Raw genomic sequence first — 23,690 nt, forward strand, 5'->3', positions numbered from 1 at the left:
AATAGATCATCAGAAGTTAACAAATTAGCTGGTCTGATTGCATGACACATCAACCCACCGTGTTTATTACTTTTTTTTCTTCTACTTTCAATAAAATCAATACATGTAACGAGAGTTTTACTCCCTTGAAATCCATTTATCATTTTTCATAAAAGAATACAATTTTTTACTCTCTATGCTTTGCAAATATAATCTATATTCTCCCACTATATATTTTTTTATAAGACACAAGATACAACTTTATGAAACATAAAACGTTATAATTCATAATACTATAAAATTTCTCTATTATTTCATCATGTAATTATATACCGTTATTATTCGGTCAGTTAGATGAGTTGCATTATAATAATTATCATTTTGAGGAAAAAAAGAAAAGAAATTTGTGGTCTTCAATAGGATGGTAGGGGGCTAACCTTGTGTTACCTCGGGTGAGATATAACTTACAAGTGAATAGGACAATTGAAAGTGGGCATTTATTGTTGTCATGAATTGTCCTCTTTCTCTTTCTTCTCTTATTATCTCCTTTCTAATGGAAGCTAGCTACTGATCGATGCCACTTCCGTCACGGATATACTGACTCACTTCAATTAATTTGTGTCGGTGAAAAACCCTACCCATCCACCTTCATCACAAATATATATATATACTAGTTTTTTACGCGCATTGTGCGATTAGGATAATGCCTAATGTTTTTTTTTTTAAATAAGTACTTTAAAGTATATCAAGTCAAGATTATATTGGAATTGTTCATGCATATATAATTGAATGTTGAATTTGCATATTTAAATAGATAATTCTAAGTTTACAAATGCAAGATAATATAGTCAAGATTGATTATAATTGTCAATAAAATAATTGTATAGGGCATAAAATATTAAATATATACTAATATTGAAAGGGTCAAACAATGACATTGCGAGGTACTTTCCTACTTCAATTTGTTGTGTGATTTGAATACTCTTTTTGTCAATAAATCCCCCAAGTAGTTAAAATGATTGGCTTAATTATATTTTTAAAACAATTATTATTATTATTATTATTATTATTATTATTATTATTATTATTATTATTATTATTAAATATATGCATGTATACTCTTAGGTCATTTTACATGTTAATCTAAACAGTTAATTTTTTCAAATATCTTTTTACCATCGTTGATATATATAATTCGTTGGTCAAATCTGCTAATATAATCCGCTAACGCTAACCGCTAACTGCTGATTGTCAAACAAGGACATTGCGAGGTAGTTCTCACTTCAATTTGTTGTGTGATTTGAATAATCTCTTTGTCAACAAATCCCTCAAGTAGTTAATATGATTGGCTTTATTAATTTTATTTTTTTATTTTTTTCATGGTATTAATAAAATACTTGGTAAATAAATATATAGCAATATTTTGTATATAACTTTCATATTTAATTAAAATTAGTGCACAAAAAAGATAATAGACAATGTAGTGAATATAATCAATTGATGAATTTGAATGTAAAGAATTTTTAAATTGGAGAAATATAAAGACAATATAACTAATAAAATTATTTCTATTAATTAATTTATTGATAATGAATAATTTTTTTTAATAAAGACATTGTAGGACAATGTAATGAATATAATCAATTGATGAATTTGAATGTAAATAATTTTTATATTGGAGAAAAATAAAGACAATATAACTAATGAACTTATTTCTCTTATTTAATTTATTCATAATAAATAACTTTTTTTGAATAAAGACATTGTAGACACATAATTCTAAATTGAAGAAATGCATATGTATTATTTTTTGTTGTAGCTACTAAATTATCAACATTTAATTTAATATATAAGAGTAAAATAGAGTACTAATTATGCCAACTTTGATTGGGATGAAATTCGAACCTAAGACCTTTTTATTGAAATCAATGAGTAAGTTAACGGTGAACTAACAGAAATTAATGGAAAAGATAATATTTAACGGAAAAGTTAACGGATAATCATATTCATTAAGGATAAATTATGAAATCTTAAGGGAAAATTAAAATCTGATCAATTTGAGCCATTCATTTTATTAAAAAAAATTGACTGCCATTTTTTCTACCAATTATAGGTCTAACTCTCTTGGCCTCTTATTAGTATAGTAGATAGATATACACATATAGTGGCGGACCCAAAAAAAGTCTCCAGTGCTGGTGAACAATTAAAATTAACCAGATATTTTTGAAAAATGAAACACTTAGAGAGAGCGAGTCATAAATATTGTTGACTATAGATGAAAAATCAAACATCAAGATAAAAAATATTTAAAACATAATTAATTAGATAAAATAGTTTGAATGAAAAAATCATTATAAATCACTAATCTCAATATTAATATTAAAAAAAATTAAAAAAAAAAATAGAAGAAGCCACAATGTTACAAATAAATAATTCAATTAGAATTCTCACTATTAATAATATTAAAAGTGCCAAAAACCAAAGTTCACTCATCTCACTATTAATATTAAAAAATAAAAAATAAAAAGTCCAGACCTACAATACATATTACATAGAAGTTGTGAGTTTACCACCTAAGCCAAGCCACCCTTCGATAACATTTTGGTATATATATTAAATATATATATATATATATATATATATATATATATATATATATATATATATATATATATATATATATATATATATATGGGGTAGGTGAGTGAGGGCAGCTGCCCCAACTGCCCCCATTGTGGCTCCGCCACTGTATATATATATATGTGTGTGTGTGTGTGCGAGCGTGCTTTAGATCCCATGAGAATACACCTCAAATTAAACTAAGAACAAATTTCAGCTTTACATCTGTAGAAATTTGATATTTGTTAGTTGTACCCATTATTGTTTTTTTTTTTTTTTGAATGCTACTGGCTCTATTACAATGTAGTATCTGTTCATATACTTTCTCAACCTACTGAAACACAAAGAACCAATAACGCCTCCACTGAAGCTTGAACTTACAAGCTTCCAAATGGAAGTCCAACCACCTAGTATTGTTGATATTTGTGCTAACACAAACTAAAAAATATATATGGTGTATCTCATACAAAACTCGTATCCTTTTGATAGGGTAGAAATTTCCAATCCTTATATCATGGATCAGAATTCACACTGCACTGTGGACGCTGATTCATGTGTATGTGTTTTGTGTTGTGAATTTTTTTGAGTTGCGTTATAAATTATGTTCTTTGCGAGTATGAATTCTGTACCTGAAAAATTAGTAATTGTGTCTTATGTTATAAATTTGTGTCTTGTGTTGTGAAATTCTGTGTCTATGAACAGAATTTATACACCTAAATCAGATTTAAAAAATAAATAAATACTCTGTATATAACATTGCATGTGAAAGTGTTTTGTGTTATAATTTTTTGTAACAATTAGAAACATGCTAACATATATATCTCCAATGATCCATTTTAAGTTACTTTATTATAAATAGAGTTGTTGACCAAAACAAATTCATTGCATGTTGTTGTCAATAATATATAAGATGTAACCACAATTGTTTAATTAGTGTTGGTTCATAGGGAATGTTTTCCATAATTCGAGAATGTTCCCAATAAATATAGTCATGATAATTCATAAATTAATTCAAGACGTGTGTCATTCACAATTTCAATTCCTTAAAATCAATTCACTTCTTTTTGATGGTGTTAGGAGTGTTAAAGCTTTGATTAATTTCTTAGAATACAATAATAGATTACAACATATATATTTGAGCACTTAAATATAAATGTCTTGACAAACCTGAACTAAGATGAACACTTCAAAATTTTATGAAGTATTGGTATGATTTTAGAAAAGTAGAGAAAGTTTCATGGGAAAAAAAAAAACCAATTTTTTGAATGTCAAGTTTTTAAACCTTTTGTATAACACAAGGTATTTATAAGGAATTAGGAATTCATTAACATTTATGACATTCAATAATTGAATTTAAAATTTCAATTATAACTTCCAAAACTAAAAAATTATATATATATATATATATATATATATATATATATATATATATATATATATATATTGAAAAGTAAAAAGTTATAATTAAAATAAACATGATGTTACAAAGTTGATTCTCAAATAAATTAGAATTATTCGTAATTAATTCCTAAGATGATTAGAATTAACTCAACATTTTCAATACGCTATAGTAGTAAAGGAGATATCTACTATACTAATAAGAGCCCAAGAGAGTTAGGCCTATAATCTACTATACTAATAAGAGCCCAAGAGAGTTAGGCCTATAATGGGTAGAAAAAATGGCGGTCAAATTTTTTAATCAAATGAATAGTTCAGATTGATCAGATTTTAATTTTTCCTTGATATTTCCTAATTTATCCTTAATGAATATGATTATCTATTAACCTTTCCATTAAATATTATCTTTTCCGTTAGTTTCTGTTAGTTTACCGTTAACTTACTCATTGATTTTAATAAGAAAGGTCTCAGGTTCGAACCTCATCCCAATCAAATTAAAGTTCACATAATTAGTACTCTATTTTACTCTTATTAAATAAATTAATAATTGAGTAGCTACAACAAAAAATAATACATATGCATTTCTTTAATTTAGAATTATGTGTGTACAATGCTTTTATTCAAAAAAAAATATTCATTATCAATAAATTAAATAAGAGAAATAATTTCATTACTTATATTGTCTTTATTTTTCTCCAATATAAAAATTCTTTACATTCAAATCAATCAATTAATTATATTCACTACATTGTCTATTATCTTTTTTGTACACTATTTTTTAATTAAATATCAAAGTTATAATACAAAATAATGCTATATATTTATTTACCAAGTATTTTATTAATACCATGAAAAAATTAAAAATTAAAAAAAAAAACATAATTAATAAAGCCAGTCACATATTGTGTATATGTGGGTGTCCCCCTTCCTTTGTAATAATAAAAATAAAGCCAGTCATATTAACTACTTGAGTGATTTGTTGACAAAGAGATTATTCAAATCACACAACAAATTGAAGTGAGAACTACATCGCAATGTCCTTGTTTGATAATCAGTAGTTAGCGGTTAGCATTAGCGGATTTGACTAGCGAATTATATCAACGGTTGGTAAAAAGATATTTGAAAAATTAGCCGTTTATATTAACATGTAAAATGACCTAAGAGTATACATAATAATAATAATAATAATAATAATAATAATAATAATAATAATAATAATAATAATAATAATAATAATAAGGGATAAAGTACAAATAAGCCACTGAACTATTTGGGAAACAGCAATTAAGCCATCGAACTCAAATAACCCCCAAATAAGCCATTGAACCCGGAAAAAAAGGAGCAAATAAGCCATTGAACTTTGAAAAATAGAGCAATTAACATTTTTAACAGGTTAACTTTAGGTTTTTGTTGACTGGATTACCCAATGTTTATTTTATTTACGTTTCTTTTATTATAATCCACTTACATAGTAATATATTTTAAAGTAATTATAATCAAAATAGTTTTGTCTTGTCGAGATTTGATTGATTGATTGATTTATTATTATTTTTTCACTTAATCTTCTGTTTAAAAAATAATACGGAGTAATAATTAAATAAATTAGATCTAGACAAGACAAAACTATTTTGTTTATAATTATTTTAAAATATATCACTATGTATGTGGATTATAATAGAAAAACATAAATAAAGTAAACATTTGGCAATTCAGTCAGCAAAAACCTGGAGTTAACCTGTTAAAAATGTTAATTACTCTTTTTTTCTAAGTTCAATGGCTTATTTGGGGGTTATTTGAGTTCGATGGCTTAATTGCTGTTTCCCAAATAGTTCGGTGGCTTATTTGTACTTTATCCATAATAATAATAAGGGAAAATGACAACACTTTTTCCCCCTGTGTTATATGCTTATAGCACTTTTCCCCCCTGAGTTATTCATGCATTCACATTTGCCACCTCAATTATTATAGAAGTGGCGGTTTTTCCCCCTGATAATATTAAATGGACATTTCTACCCTTAAAACAAATATTTTATTTATTTCTCTTCTTCACCAAATTATTGCTTATACGTAGGGATGACCACGGTTCGGTTCGAACTGAACCAAACACTATAGCAATCAAATTAAAAAATTTCGATTATGATTCATAACATAACCCAATATTTGGGTTTCCGTTTATTAAAATCGTGAACTGGAAAAAAATGGATCCTGAACCGTGAACCGGAGGTTCAAATCGGAACAACTACTAACAATAGCTTAAATTAGAATTATAATATTTGTAAATAGTGTATGTTTTTTTCCACATTTATATTGAGTCTCACATATAAGTATATATAATCGCGATTTGAGTTTTATTTTGAACCGTCGGTTCACGATTTTGGATCCAATTTGAACAGTTGGTTCAAACTTTCTTTTAAAATTTTATTTTTTATTTTTAAAATATTCTAAATTTAACACTTAATGTATTTTATTTTTTCAAATCGTGGTTATAATTTGTTAGAGAAGAAAAATAAATGAAATATTTATTTTAAGGGTAAATATGTCCATTTAATATATCAGGGAGAAAAACTGCCACTTAAATAATTTAGGGGGAAAAAGTGCTATAAGTATATAACAAAGGGGGAAAAAGTGCCATTTTCCCTAATAATAATAATAATAATAATAATAATAATAATAATAATAATAATAATAATAATAATAATAATAATAATAATAATAATAATAATAATAATAATAATAATAATAATAATAATAATAATAATAATAATAATAATAATAATAATAATAATAATAATAATAATAATAATAATAATAATAATAATAATAATAATAATAATAATAATAATAATAATAATAATAATAATAATAATAATAATAATAATAATAATAATAATAATAATAATAATAATAATAATAATAATAATAATAATAATAATAATAATAATAACAATAACAATAACAATAACAATAACAATAACAATAATAACAATAACAATAATAACAATAACAATAAGAACAATAACAATAATAACAATAACAATAATAATAATAATAATAATAATAATAATAATAATAATAATAATAATAATAATAATAATAATAATAATAATGATAATAATAATAATGATAATAATAATAATGATAATAATAATAATGATAATAATAATAATAATAATAATAATAATAATAATAATATTATTATTATTAATAATAATAATAATAATAATAATAATAATAATAATAATAATATTATTATTATTATTATTATTATTATTATTATTAATAATAATAATAATAATAATAATAATAATAATAATAATAATAATTGTTATTAAAAAAAAAGGTATAATTAAACAATCATATTAACTACTTGGGGGATTATTGACAAAAAGAGTATTCAAATCACACAACAAATTAAAGTGGAAAACTATCTCGCAATGTCCTTGTTTGGCAATCAACAGTTAGCCCTTCAATATTAGTATATATTTAACATTTTATGCCCTAATTTTTATTTGCTCTCCCTTATTTCCGGTATTTGGTTTTAACCATACCCATACAATTATTTTATTGACAATTATAATCAATCTTGACTATATTATCTTGCATTTGTAAACTTAGAATTACCTATTTAAATATGAAAATTCAACAATGAACAATTCCAATATAAAATATTGGTCATTATCTCAATCGCGCAATGCGCGTAAAAAAACTAGTATACATTAGAGAAACGAGAATAGTGATGCAGCAAAGGAAGGAGTCTTAGATGCAAAATATGCAAATGAATCAGAATAAATATAATGCTATAAAGTTAATTCTTAGAGAACTTAAAATTATTCATAATTAATTTCTTTAAACTGATCATAATTAACTTAACATTTCCAATATGTTATAGTAGTAAAGGAGATATAATAGAGAAACGAGAATAGTAACGCAACAAAAGAATGTGCCTTTCCTGAAAAATAAGTTGAAACAAGAACAGTAACGCAATAGAGAAAGGAGCCAAATTGATCATAATTAACTTAACATTTCCAATATGTTATAGTAGTAAAGGAAATGAGAACAATAAATATGAGGCAGGGTTGTAAAAATCGGTCTAGGCGCCCGCCTAGGCGCTAGGTGCTTCTAGACCGTGGCGATTTCCCCCCTAGGCGCCCGCCAAGGTTACCGGCCGCCTAGGCGTCCGCCTAGCGCCTAACTCAGCCGATTTGGCCGCCTAGCGTCTAAGTTAGTCGAGTTAACTCGTCAATTTCGGTCAAGTTAACCCGATCAGCTCGGCCTATTTTTTTTATTATATATATATGTGTGTGTGTGTGTGCGCGCGCGCGTGCGCATACATATATATAATATGACATATATACACTCGTAGACTAATTTGATACTTTGAATCTTTGGATGATTGAAGTATTTGAGTATTTTTTATTTTTAATATTGTTTTAATGTTTTTTTTTTGAAAACTATTGTTTTGATGTTATGACTTATGATTTATGAATTATCATTAATTCATTTATTTCGATGTGTTATTTGATTAAATGTTGAAATCAACCTCATTAAAATTGTCAAATTGCAAGTCTACCACTGTTTTTTTTGCGCCCGCCTAGCGCCGCCTAGATTCCGCCTAGGCGCTGTCCGGGCGCCCGACTAGCGCCTAGCGCCTACTGAAACCATGATATGAAGAGAATAATAATTCTAGAAGAATAAATTGTTATTGAATACCCTGAAATTATACCGTATACGACATGAAAGGACTATTTACAGAGATACAAAAGTCCCAGTCAGGATACGAATGTTAAACGGTAATATTTCTAATAATATAGGGAGATGGAGAATGAATTCTAGTGTGTCTAGAATACAGAGTCCTAATACGCCCCTCAAGCTTGAGGTTCTATAGAGAGAACATCGAGTTTGTCCCGTAGATCATTGAATCATGTTGTGGTTAGTGGCTTGGTGAAGATGTCTGCTAGCTGGTCTTTTGTAGAGATGAAATTTACTTGTATTTCTTTTGATGCCACTTTGTCACGAACAAAATGATAGTCAATTTCAACATGTTTGGTTCTTGCATGAAACACAGAATTTGCACACAAATAGGTGTCACCAAGATTGTCACACCAAAGTTTTGGTGGTTATTGCACAATAAGACCAAGCTCTTTAATTAAAGCAAGTAGCCATGTAACTTCCACTGAAACATCAACAATAGCTTTGTATTTTGCTTTTGTTGAGGATCTAGCAACTGTCTTTTGTTTGCGGCAGGCTTATGAAATTAGATTCTTACCAAAAAAGACAGCAAATCCACTAGTGGATTTGTAGTCATCATGATAGCCCGCCCAATCTAAGTCTGAGAATGCATGAATATCGTCTGAATTTGATTTCACAAGGTGAAGTCTATAATCTAGAGTGGCTTTGACATACATTAGAACACGTTTTCGGGCAATCCAGTGATTATGTTTGGGGACTGCATAAATTGACAAAGTTTGTTAACATCAAATGAGAGATCTGGAAGAGTGATAGTGAGATATTGGAGCGCTCCATCTATGTTGTGGTATTGTGTTAGATTGTCATACAGTTGAGATGATTCTAATGCATTTTGCTTGTAGTTGACTGGAATTGGTGTGGAAATTGGCCTGCACTATTCTATTCTAAATCTTCTAAGTATCTCTAGCATCACGTACCTCTGTTGTGATAGGAAAAACGCTCCCTTGCTGTGTAATGTCTCAATCCCTAAGAAAAAGCTTGGAGGTCCCATATCCCTGATTCTGAAAGTGTCAACTAGTTTGCTTGTTACTAAAGCCAAGAGACTAGTGCTGCTGCTCATGATTAGTATAGTATGTCATCAACATAGACAAAGAGATAAATCTAAGTATTAGCAGTGCAATAAATAAATAGTGACACATTAGTTTTCGAGGCCTTGAAACCAATGAGAGTAAGTAATTTGAATACGCTTGAACCATGCACGTGGTGCTTGATTAAACCATAAAGATACTTTTGGATCTTATAAACATGAGTGGGAAAAATTTTATCAATATATCATGGTGGTTGCTTCATGTAAACATACATTTCACTCAGGCAGCCATTGAGAAAAGCATTGCGAACATAAAGCTGTCTGATAGACCAATCATTTGTCATAGCAAGAGATAAGAGAAGTCTTACTGTAGTTGGTTTGACGAGAGGACTAAAAGTGTCAAAGTAATCTTCTTATTCAACCTGATTGAACCCTTTTGCAACAAGTCTAGCTTTGTATCGTTCAATTGTACCATCAGCTCTCATTTTGATTCGGTAAAGCCATTTGCATCCAATGACATTCATATCTTTTTCATGTGGAACCAACCTCCAAGTGTTGTTGTGCAGCAGTGCATTAAATTCTTCATCCATCGCGGTCCTTCATTCGGGGCTTTTTACAGCTTGGGAGTGGCATGTGGGTTCTGATTCATCAATACATGCAATATAATTAGAGTTTTGTTACCTATGGAATAACGAGTCATGTGTCTTAAGATCATAGGATGTGTGCATTGATGTCGCTCGGGTCTGGAAGGGTCAACTAGAGAAGGATCGGGAGTAGAGTCGACCAAGGGTGTGGAGGTTCCGGCGACACGGTTGTGTCGCGGGCATGTTGGGCCGTGTCCCTTACTGATGTGGGACACGTTCTGACACGACGACGATACACCTGTGTCAGAAGTCACAACGCCTGGATTCACCGACATGCCTGTGTCGGGACCATGTCGTAGTCGTGTCACTCACTAGAATGTCGAAACATCGGCGACATAGGTGTGTCGAAATTCTAGCACTTAGGTTTGCCTGGTACATTTACAACAACCCATGTTTTTGCATCCTGAGTCATAGTGGATACCTATGGATGAGTTTCAGCAGCAAAAAGGGGAACACACTCATCAAATTAAACATGGCGAATGGTAAGAATTTTTTCAGTATTTAGATTCAAGCAACGATATCCTCTAAATGACTATGTAACCAATGAAGACAAACGGAGCAGAATGATACTCTATTTTGTGTTGATTGTAAGGACGGAGATAGGGAAAACATAGACAAACAAAGACATGGAGGAATGAGTAGTCTGGAGGCTTTTTGATGATGATTTCATACGAACATAAATTGCTTAAGGTTGCAGAGGGAATTCAGTTAATTAGAAAAATTGTTGTTTAATTTCATAGGCATAAGACCAAAACCTTATAGGAATAGAGGATTTAGCAAGTAAGTTAGACCAGTTTCAACAATGTGTTAATTCTGTGACTTCTTTCGACACGTCTATTTTGCTCATGGGTATAGGCACAACACCGACGGTGGTTCATTCCAAGACTGACAAAGAGTTTGTCAATCTTGTATTCTCCACCTAGATAAGATTGAATGACTTTTATTTTGGTGGAAAAGGTAAACCAGTGTTCTAAATTGATTAAAATGGCATAGATGTCTGTCTTTAGTTTCGTGAGAAAGAACCAAGTATACATGGAGTAATCATCAACAAATATAGCAAAATAACTATGTCCTTCATTTAATAAAACCGAGGATGGCCATCAAATATCAATGTAAATTAATATTTCCATAGTTGATAGGCAAAACAAAAGAGAAATACTACTATCACTTGACGACTTTGACACTGGACAATGACGTAGATTTCTATGTAGGGCTCTAGAGTGGGGATGACCAAGACGGTTGTGCAAAACTTCTGATGACGCTTTAGATGTGACAAATGCCATGGGATATTGTACTGGAAGTTTGTGTAATCCCCTTGATCTCTCTCCTCTAAGCACGACTGGTCCTATCATTTTATAGGCCCGGGGCAAATAAGGGAAAAGGGCCCGGCCCTATAGGGACACTTATGCCATGGACCCACGTCCACCTTACAAGGTAAATCCAGGTCAAAATACACAATTTTATACACTAAATATTCACAATTTACCTACTGAATGTTCACAATTTGAATTGTGAACATTCAGTAGGTAAATTGTGAACATTTAGTATATAAAATTGTGAACATGCAGTATGTAAATTATGAACATTCAGTATGTAATTGTGAACATTTAGTATATGAAATTGTGAATATTCAGTGTGTAAATTGTGAATATTCAATATATAAATTTTGCAATTTTGGATCGAGATCCACCTTGCAAGGTGGACTTGGTTCCACAAAATAATTTGCCCCTATAATTGCTCAATTTATTTTCATTTTTTTTCTATTTTCGCTTCTAGATAAACTAGTAATTGTCCCGTGCGATGCACGAAGTATTATTAATTTAACAAATTTACTAATTAATTTTTTTTACATCCTCTGAATTAGCAAAAGAAAGTAATGGTTGTGAAAACAAAAAGACGTACTTAAGTTTTTAAGCTCAGAATTAGTTTGATTAAAAATGTAAGTATAACTATACAATGTAACATTTAATATTTTTAAAAGTTTAATTATGGTATTATTATAAATGTTGATTTTAAAGTTCATTGTTACTTGTATTATTATTTGAATTTGAATTTTTTTTTGAAAGGAATTTGAATTTGAAATAACTATTTTAATTATATAATTAACGTATTTAAATAAAACTTGTAAATAAAATAACAACCGATATTTGTCAAAAATCTCCAAAAAAAAAAAAAACTTATTCATTTGAAAAAGATTATTTATGTAAGAACTATATTTATTTTATATCTAATTTCTCCTCTTTATATATGTGGAGTCAAATTAATTATAATTGAGGTTTAAATGAAAATATACACAAATTATATTAAATATAAAACTTTACCAATAAATTTGAACACAATAAACTTTTTTCCATACTTCATTATGCTTTAATATATATAGAGATAGAGATAGAGATAGAGCTATAATAATAAAAATATAATTTATAAAATATAAATACACATAATAACTTCAAAAAAAATATGTATAAATACATCTACCCACACAATTAATGCATTCATACTTGCTAATCTGGTTTTGGCAAATTATTCTACGGACCATGGTCCACACAATGTTATGTGGACCATAATAAAATGTACATTTTTAATATATTAAATGTACATTATTTTTGTACTGAATGTACATTATACAATATAATGTACACTCAGAACAAAAATAATGTACATCTCCTGAATATAATGTACATTATTTTTGTACTGAATGTACATTATTTTTGTACTAAATGTACATTATTTTACAATAGACAAAATATGGTCCACACAACTTGTGTGGACCATGGTCCATACAATAATGATTGTCTTGTTTCTGTCAAAATTCATTCACACTTTGGAGGGAAAATTTTGTGACTAGATTCTGTTTTATTATATATAAATAATAATAAAAATAAAGATAAAGATAAAGATGTTATTTAGGTAACCTGTATAAAATAATTATTATAAAATTCATCTTAAAGGGAAAAAAAAAAAAAAAAAAAAAAAAGCATCTTAGAGTGCATGCACTCAGAGATAGAGAGATATTTATTCCGCTTATTTCATAGATCTAGTCAACATATGTCTTCAATTTCTTCATAAATAAACGAATAAAAAATTTAAAACTAAAATAAAATCGATCATCAAATAATAAAATTAATAAATTTACAATTTGATTTTATACAAAGAATACTAGATAGAATTAAAAGACAAATAAAATTTTTAATGAGTTAATTCCAGCAATGGTACTCCGACTATGTTGATTTTCCAAAATTAGTCCTTGACTTTTAATTTAGACACTTTAGGTCCCTTGACTTTCAATTTCTTTCCAATTGAGGTCCTTTCGTCAGAATACGGTTAATTGAATTTTAAATGAAGGGGTAAACTCATCATTTCACCTGCCTATATATTATTCTTAGTATTTCTCCATTGTATACGCGATATATATGAAGATAATCTTAGTCAAAACCCTAAAATGTTCCTCGTTGTTCCCCATTTGCTGACTACTCGTGTGTGCGTTCCTCTATTATTGAGATGTTTACAAGGTATAACAGCAAAATATGAAGGGAGAAATACAAAGAATAATACATAGGCATGTGAAAGGACGAGTTTACCCCTTCATTTAAAGTCTAATGAACCGTATTCTAACGAAAGGACCTCAATTGGAAATAAATTGAAAGTCAAGGGACCTAAAGTGTCCAAATTAAAAGTCGGGGACTAATTTTGGAAAAGAGTTAATTCCAGCAATAGTCCTCCGACTATATTGATTTTCCAAAATTAGTCCCCGACTTTTAATTTGGACACTTTACATCCCTTGACTTTCAATTTCTTTCCAATTGAAGTCCTTTCGTCAGATTACGGTAACCGGTTATTAAGGTTAACCGGTTAAATAGAATTAAAAGACAATTGGAATACCTATTAGTTTGATTAATGGAATTAAAATACAATTCGGCAGTTTGCAAAGAATATCCAGAGAATTTAGATAATTACGGAGTACTAATTAGAGGTTATTTAGTCTATTTTGAACAATTGCAGTTTGTAGAGAAAGAGAAAAACCAGAGTCCAGAGAGTCAGACATAACAGAATAATGAATCTTGAATACAGTCATACAGAAAGAATACTCTTGAACAATTAATTAGAGGTGTTGGTCACTCCAGTTGGTCGGCAATTAGGCCATTGCAAATTGCAAATTTGCGGTGGCCTAGCAATTAGGAGAAGTGGCCAAAGCCTCGACATTGGTCGAGTGATTTTCTGTTGCAGGTTAGCTGATTGCCGATTTTTGTGTAGGATTGTAATATGTAGGTTTACTAAATTGTAGTTTCTGAGGTTTATGAAGTTTTAATGACTTTAGTTTTAGATGTTAAGAAGCTTTGGATGGTTGCTGGTTGAGGCGTGACTCCTGGGCACTGGTTGGGCGGCGTGAGTGTGAGACTGTGATTGTCTCTTCCGCCCAGCCTGCCCTTACTCCGGGCCGGGTCTGCCTCTAAGTAGAATTTGATTGGTGGTGATGTCCTTCACAATACAAAAAAGGATGGAAGAAACTTAGAGAAAACATTATTGTCATTGGAAAACTGTTTGAGAGACAAGAGAAAATTGGTGAGATGGAGAACATCTAAAACATTCTGTAACTGAAGGGAACACGAGGTAGAAGATATAACAGTGTTTCCAATATTAGAAATATTCAAACATGTACCATTATCAACTTGAAGAGTGTTATTTCCCATATAGATTTCTACTTGCTGCAAAGAAGAGGAGTCTAGAGTGGCATGATGTGTAACCCCAGTAGCAGGAAGACAATTTTGAGAAAATGAAGCAATGGTCAGATCACCTGCATAGGTTAGATTTGCATGAGGAATAGGAGAATCTGAGTATCTCCGGTAACACATACTGTAGAGCTGTATGACTAAGTTTGTTGAAGATATGACACTTTGGAACATAACCACGACCGCGTCCACGACCATGGCCACAGGGTTGTGTAAAAGGTTGTTGCTGCGGATTTGTAGTGTTTGGCCTTGTGCAACAAATGTTGATGGCGGGGCTGGAGTAGCCAGAGAAACAGCATCTGCATAAATAAATTGATGTCCAATTAGGTAGTCATTGAGTTGATCAATGGTGATAGGTTCTTTGGTGGTTAATGAGGAAACCATTACGTGAAACTCAAGATGGAGGCCCTTGAACAGATAGAGATTCCGTTTATCTAATCCAATTTGCCAGCCAGCTTCAGCATGTAGTCCAATTAAAACCTTGACTTTTCCAAGATACTCACACGTCATAGAGTCTCCCTAGCGCAAAGGCTGCAGCTGACTAAGGAGATTCACAGAACGTGCCCAAGAAGACCTAAAAGCAGCTTCAATAACTAGCTACAACACTCGGGACGTGGTATGTCTCACAACAACATACAAAGCCTCATCGAATAAATACGATATGAACATGGATAAAATAGAGGAATCCTAACGAACCCAATTTTGAGCCACAGGATTGGCTACTGCAGAAGATCCATCTAGAACATGAACAAAGGAAGCTAGACATAGGAGTGTGTCATTAACGTAACCACTGAGATTCTGTCCACAAAGAAAAGGAACAAGTTGAGTTTTCCAGAATAAATGATTGGAAGAGGTAAGTTTAATGGATATAAAGTGATGGATTGTTTGGAGGGTATTTATTGGTGGTGGAGGGGTGGAGGGGTGGAGGATATATTTGAGAGGGTATGAGAGGAGGACTATCACTGGTTGATGGTGGCGGCATGGTGTCTCCAATGGCAGCGGCGGCGGTGGTCTATTGGTTGGCAGCCATGGATCTTTTAGGTTTGTTATACCATATGAGAACAATAAATCTGAGGAGAATAATAATTTTGGAAAAATAAATTGCTATTGAATACCCTAAAATTGTACCGTATACATGAAGAGACTCTTTATAAAGATACAAAGAGTCATAGTCAGAATGATAAATGATAATATTTCTACTAATAAAGGAAGAGGGAGAATGAATTCTAGTATGCCTATAATACAAATTCCTAAGAAAGGATATACAATAGAGAGACATGAACAATGTGAGAATCTGAAGTTGTGAGTTTATTCAAAGTTTACACAAAGCTTTAAATAGCATACAACGCCACAAAAAGAGGAACAGTTACACCTGTTTCCCCAAGACTTGGCAAAAAGTAAAAACAAACAAATATAAATAAAAATGAATAAAAGCTAACAAAACTAATTCTTAACACACTACAGCAAGATTGAGGCGCCGTCAGTGAGCCCAAGCTTGGACCGAAATACTTCTAATAAGCGGTAACTCAGTGGTTTAGTCAAAAGATCCGCAACCTGCTCAACCGAGCGAACATAACCAACACGCAAAGTGCCAGAAGTAATTTGCTCACGGACGAAGAAATAGTCAAGGGCAAGGTGCTTCATACGGGAGTGAAAAACTGGATTTTTGCAGACATACGAAGAACTCAAGTTGTCAGTGATAAGCCACGGTGTAGAACAAAGACGAATCCCAAGCTCACGTAATAGATTCTGCACCCACATAACCTCAAAAGCGGAATTGGCAAGCACACGGAACTCGGCTTCAGTGGAGGACCGGGAAACTAACTATTGTTTCACAGACTTCTAGGAAAAATGTTAGGGCCAAAGAACACACAGTAGGTTGTGGTAGACCGCCCCCCGTCACGGACACCGCCCTAGTCAGAGTTCGAATAAGCCACAAGGGAAAGCAGACTCCCATGCCGAAAGTGAAGGTCAAAGAGCAACGTACCTTTCAAGTAACGCAGGACCTTCTTCACAGGTTGCCAGTGAGCCTCAGTCGGTGATGCCATAGACTGTGCCAGGAGATTTACCGCAAACGAGATATCCGGTCTGGTGATGGACAGATACTGCAAGCGACCAATGGCATGGCGATAAGTTGTAGAGTCAAACGGCGTACTGTCAGAACCCAAATCCACCGATGTACACATCGGAGTGGAAACTGGCTTCGCCCCCGTCGTACTAAACTGATCCAAAATGTCAGCCACATACTGACTCTGGGAAAGAAACACAAAACTAGCCATAGGGATCACTTCTACACCTAAGAAATGATGCAACGACCCTAAATCCTTTAAAGAGAAACTTTCTGCCAGACGACGAATAAACGCCGCAGTAAAGGCCTCATTATTCCCTGTGACAATTATATCGTCAACATATACTAGGAAATACAGGGAAATGTTGTTGTTACAATAAATAAATAAATAAATAAATAAATAAAGAAGTATCTGCAACAGACTTCTTAAAATGAACGGAGACTAGAAAGCTGGACAACTCGAGATACCAAGTCCGGGGGGCTTGTTTTAACCTGTAGATCGCCTTCCTCAATCGACACACATGATCCAGATTCTCTAAATCAACAAAGCCTGGCGGTTGGGCCATGTAAACTTCCTCGTGAAGCATGCCATTCAGAAACGCATTATTTACATCCAACTGGCGCAGCGACCAACCTTGGGATAAAGCAATGCTTAAAATAACACGAATCGTGACCAGCTTAACCACTGACTAAAGGTCTCAGAATAATCTCGCCCAGGTTCCTGTAAAAAACCTGTGGCCACTAGACGAGCCTTGAAACGGTCTACAGAGCCATTAGCCTTACGCTTCACCCTGAACACCCACTTACAGCCAACCACGTTACAATTACCCAGGGCACTAGCTAGCTCCCACGTGGCGTTTCTTGCCAGTGCGCAAAACTCGTCCGACATAGCCGCTCGCCATAAAATCGCTCTTCAGTGCTTGGTCCATGGTGCGCGGTTCAAATAGTCTGAGCGACAGGATGCAACGTCGTGGAATTGACAAACTTGTTGCCAAAATACTTTAGATTAGGCCGTCGTAAACGCTGAGACCTGCGCAGAGGAAGAGCAGCAGCATGAACTGTCACCGTTATCGACATATCACCCTACGAAGCAGCGGCACACGTGGAACCACCCTGCGAGGAGCCGGCCAACTGCACCGAGGTTGCCGCAGCCCCCGGTTCTGTCGTAGCCGAATCCTGACCAGCGGTAGAGTGTTTTGGAAAAATACCAGACGACGACAAACCAGCCAAACCATTCGACGAGAGTACAGGACCAGATTCTGCAGTCGTCGGGGAGCCATGAACAACCAGCTGCAATGTCAGTTGCTGCTTCGCACATTCCCTGATCTGGTCGACCTCCACCGGTGTGCACGCGGGAGCTTCTGGAATCTGCACTGGCGATGGTGATCGAGAGAGCACCGGAGCAGAAGTCGGACCCACTCCAACTGCCGACTCAAGGGGTGGTGGACCTACAGTATCACCAGGCAGCAACGTAGGAGTATCTGTAGTGCAAAAGGTAGAATGATACCAAGGCACTCCAATTGGCACGGCCAGTGATGACACCTCGTTAGTAGACTTGGATTGTTGAGCTAGGGTGGTGAACGGAAAAACATTAGGTACAAACCGAACGTGTCGAGAAACATAGACCCACCCACTTGACACTTCTAAGCATTTGTAGGCTGACTGACTCAACGAGTATCCCATGAAGACACAAGGCGTAGACTTTGGACTCAACTTGGACAGGGAAATACAGCTTTAGCCAGGGGTAACATAAGCACCCAAATGGTCTGATTTTTTTTTTTTTTTTTGTAGTTCGGTTGTTTATTAAAGAGTTTCTCGTAAGGCGAGATATGATTGAGAAGAAAAATGGACATACGATTTATTAAGTAGACCGCGACTTGAAAAGCATAGAACCAATATGAGACGGGTACGGATGCATAATGAAGAAGCGCCATTCCCGTCTCAACAATATGCCTATGTCGGCGCTCCGCCGGACCATTATGTTCTGGTGTATGTGGGGGTGAGGTGAAGTGTGAAATACCCAGAGAATTAAAGATTGGAATTAGCTTTAAATACTCGCCACCGTTGTCAGAAAACATAGACACAATGTTGTAGCCAAAGTAATTTTCCTCCAACCTTTTAAATTGAGTAAAGACACGAGACACCTCTGACTTAAGTTTTAACGGGAATAGCTAGACATACTTAGTGAAATGATCAACGAAATGAACATAATATTTAAACCCGTCGACCGAGACTGTTGTAGAATCCCACACAACCGTGTAGATTAGTTGCAACGGTCAACTACTTGACATTGAATTGAAAGAGAACAGTAGTTTGTGGCTTTTATTTACATGACAGGAATTACAATAAAATGCTGCAAGTTCATTAGGCAAAAATGTAACACAATTATTTTTAAGAAGGGACGCAAAAACTGGAACACTGGGATGCCCGAATTGGTGGTGCCAATTTGATAATGACGACTTGGTGGTGACATTGAGCTGAGGCCGCCAGACAGGAAGGGCGTAAACATCACTCACGACTGGACCCTGCATGAGAGGAATTCCCAATGGCTGATCCTTAACAACGAAGTACGTGTCAAAGAATTCAACCGAGACCAAGTTAGTACGACAAAATTTAGAAACTAAAACAAGGGTTTTTTTGTAGACTTGGGACACATAACATGTCGGATAAATGAAGGGACCGACTCTTAGATGGTAACGTAACTGACCCAGTGTGAGATATGCGAAGGGACTTACCATCACCCAAACATGACTTCATCAGGTCCTGTGTAGTCATTCAGCGTGTGAAGGGACAAGGCGTCATTCACAGTGTGGTGGGAAACCCCTGAGTCCATGAGCCACGACTGAGTAGGCGTGTGGGCAGTAGAGGTAGCGTGAATTGAAGGTGGTGGGCGCGAAGTGTTTTGCAGCTCGAGCACAGGTACACCATTCTCCATCAGGAACTTGGCTAACTTCTGGCAGTACTTGGTGTCATGGGCGGGATAATCACAGTAATCACAGTACCTGGCTTGCCGGTTACTGGAATTCCGTGATTGACGCCCGTTGGAGAAGCCCGAGCCACCTCTCCCAAGCCTGGCAGGCCCTTGAGACTGAGTATCAGTGTATCGCCTCTAGGTTACATTGGGGGTGGGCATATGGACATGGGAGGTAGCCTCATTATCCTTCAGCAGACGTTCGTAGTCGGTGAGAATGTCATGTAGTTCCCAAACGAAATTACATCGGTTCAGACACGAAGGGCCGCCACTATAGAGTTGTATTCATCACCGAGATGGGTGAATATGTGGACAACGAGATCCTCCTCCGAAACGGGGCTTTGGGCTAGAGCTAAATCATCGGAAATTGAGGTCATATCCCTCATATAGGCATCAATCGTCCGGTTTGCTCTAGGATTCTTGTCAGGTTTCGCTTTAAGCGAAACAATTCGACTCCGCGATGCGGCGGCACAACTAACGGACAAACAAATCCATGCATCATGGGCAGAGGTAGCGGAGGAAATGATCGGTTGCAGGACGTTTGACAGACTACCGAGGATGGCACTAAGGATTATTTGATCTTGCTTGAACCACGTTGTGTAAGCGGGATTGAGTGCGGTGCGAGCCTCGTCAGAATACTGACCCGGAGCTTTAGTGATTCCTGTGATATAGCCCAGAAGGTCCAGGCCGATGAGAGTGGATTCAACCTGTTTCTTCCCGATAGGGAAGGTCGAAGACGTTAGTTTGATGGGTAGATGGGTTGGGGCATGAATATGAACAATGGCTGGGGGGTTGGTAGCTGCCATGACCGGAAAAGAAAAAGGGAGGGGGGAAAAAATTCTCGTTAGAGATTAAGGCTGTGATACCATGTGAGAATCTGAAGTTGTGAGTTTATTCAAAGTTTACACAGAGCTTTAAATAGCATACAAAGCCACAAAAAGGAGGAATAGTTACACCTATTTTCCTAAGACTAGGCAAAAAGTAAAAACAATCAAATATAAATAAAAATGAATAAAAGCTAACAAGACTAATTCTTAACAAACAATTATATTGCAGAAGAATGGGCCTTAGCAGCAAAATAATTCGAAACAAGAACAATAATGTAGAGCCTTAAATTAGCTGCAAAATAATTTAAAAATTAGGCATAAGTTTAGCGCCAATCTTTAGACGTTATTCAACGCACCTGGATTATAGATGCACATGAATTCAAACTTTTTAAATTTATTTTGAAATTTGATTCGCAATCCACCTCATTTGCAGTTTATTTGATTTATTTACAAAATATTAATCATATCAAAACGATACAATTACAATATTTAAATTAATAAATACAAAAATATTATTACAATCTTTATACATCAATAATTTACATAAGAGCATCTACATCAGAGGAGAAATTGAGGAGAATTTACTACTTTTGAGGCCAAAATGCCATGGTGCCAGAGAGAGAACCAAAAGAGAGGAGGGGTGGGGAGCATATGCAAAGGTTGGGATATTACTCTGCCCAAGAAAAAAGAATTAATATGGAGGAGAGAGAACAAATAGAGAAATGACATGTTTGATTTTTGTTTTCCTCCCCTCCCACATTATTCTCTTTCCTACTCACTCTTGCATTCTTCCTCTAATATCCCCAATTGACAAGGATGCTCTAAGCATTATTGACTCTGAGCGCAATTTTTCATAAGCCGGTGGTATTGTCCCTATTTAACGTAAACCATTAGTGTGTTTATTGGCAATGAATATGTGAATCAAAGCTAAGCCTATTGGTTAATTTAATTAAGGACAAAATTATAATAAAAGTCTTTGTTATCAATTAAGGAACAAAAATCATCAAAATCACTACCTCGTAAAAAATTGGAGGAACAATAATAATGCTCACCACAACAATTGAGGGACTAAAAAAAATTGCTATTTCATATAAATATAAAAATGAAAATTACTATTTTAAAAGCAAAGTCACTCTGCCACACACACGGATAGTTATGCTGTGCATCCGTATGCACCATGCATGGTGCATACGGATGTAAAAACGACGTCGTTTTATTAAAAATGCGCATCCCACTTAAAAAAAATCAGTTTTGATTCCCCTCAACGGCATTATGTTATTCATTCATTCTGGAATTTTAGTTCATAGATTCTGGAATTTTAGTTCATAGATTTTGGATTTTTAGTTCATTGATTCTGGATTTTTAGTTCATTGATTCTGGATTTTTAGTTCATCGATTCTGGAATTTTAGTTCATTCATTCTGGAATTTTAGTTCATAGATTCTGGAATTTTAGTTCATCGATTTTAGAATTTTAGTTCATTGATTCTGGATATATAGTTTAAATTATACACAATATAATGTTGTTGCTGGGAATCGAAACTGATTTTTTTTTTTAAGTGAGACGCGCGTTTTTAATAAAACGACGTCGTTTTTGCATCCGTATGCACCATGCATGTTGCATACGGATGCACAACATAATTTTCCCCCACACATATATATACCATTTTTGTATGATCATCATTTTCACTTAGTAAAAAAAGTTTCATGAGTAGAGCACATAGTCAACACTATTAGTGATAGCTTATTAAATCCAGTACACACAAATCTGGTGGCAAAGAAAATTAATGACCAAACTCAATCATGAATTCTGGCATTTTAAGCCAATGATGATATAATTAATTAGGTTTAAAAAATTGGACAGAGTACTAAGAATTGGGCTCCCACAGATTTCATGAAAATGATTGAGTGTCCTTTGAAAACTTTAAGATAAGGTTGTGAAATGATAGGATGGGTTGAAGGGGACAAAGATCCAAGGGATTCACAGTGCGGCTGCCACTACTCCCAAAACTTAAATAAAGTAGGGATATGATAAGTCTACCCATTATTTTATTGCCATGAAACAAATTGAATTTGTCAAATTCTACTATGCCAATTGATGATTAATAGTAGAATTTGTCAAATTTACTATTAATCATCAATTGGCATAGCATTGTTATATTTAGTTATATATTTTTACTTTTATTTCATTACATCATTGACTTTCATATACTTATAGCGATTAATCAATTATTTAAAATTTATCATTTCACTGTTTGAAAAAAAATTGAGACAGTCCAAGAATGCGTGTCGTACTGTCGTTGATGAAGTTGGCGAGTGTTCATTATTCTCGTCGTTTCTAGTCGGCCATAGAGTTCTCTCCCCCACGATTTCTCTGTACTTGTTGAGGTAAGCCTTCAAGGACTCGATGTAGTTCTCAAACCCCAACATGGTCATCGCCCACAGCAGGTCGTCGCCGTTGATGGTTTTGCGCTTCTTCCCAATGGCACTTGTCGGAGGCCTCGCCGGTGAAGAAGCTTATGAACTTCGACACGCATTCCTGGACCATCTCCTTCGCTTCCTTCGATATCTTGGCGTTGGTGGGGAGGGCTTTCTTCATGATCCAGACCGTCTCCGCTCCGCTTTTTAAACCTGGAGTGACCAAATTTCCCCCTTATTAAACAAAAATTAAAATAGATTACAA

At 33.7% G+C, this 23,690-nt stretch overlaps 1 protein-coding gene across 1 annotated transcript; it reads right to left on the reverse strand.

Moving 5' to 3' along the window:
• Positions 1-19,948: 19,948 nt before the first annotated feature.
• LOC109185249 lies at positions 19,949-20,988 on the reverse strand. Its single transcript, XM_019335231.1, has 2 exons — positions 20,440-20,988; positions 19,949-20,320 (listed from the first exon to the last, which is right to left on the reverse strand). Exons 1-2 carry the CDS (start codon positions 20,986-20,988, stop codon positions 19,949-19,951), a joined length of 921 nt encoding a protein of 306 aa, XP_019190776.1.
• Between the last annotated feature and the right edge of the window lie 2,702 nt (positions 20,989-23,690).

The sequence above is a fragment of the Ipomoea nil genome, unplaced genomic scaffold (assembly GCF_001879475.1).
Source record: "Ipomoea nil cultivar Tokyo-kokei standard unplaced genomic scaffold, Asagao_1.1 scaffold1317, whole genome shotgun sequence".
In the NCBI taxonomy this organism is placed as follows: domain Eukaryota; kingdom Viridiplantae; phylum Streptophyta; class Magnoliopsida; order Solanales; family Convolvulaceae; genus Ipomoea; species Ipomoea nil.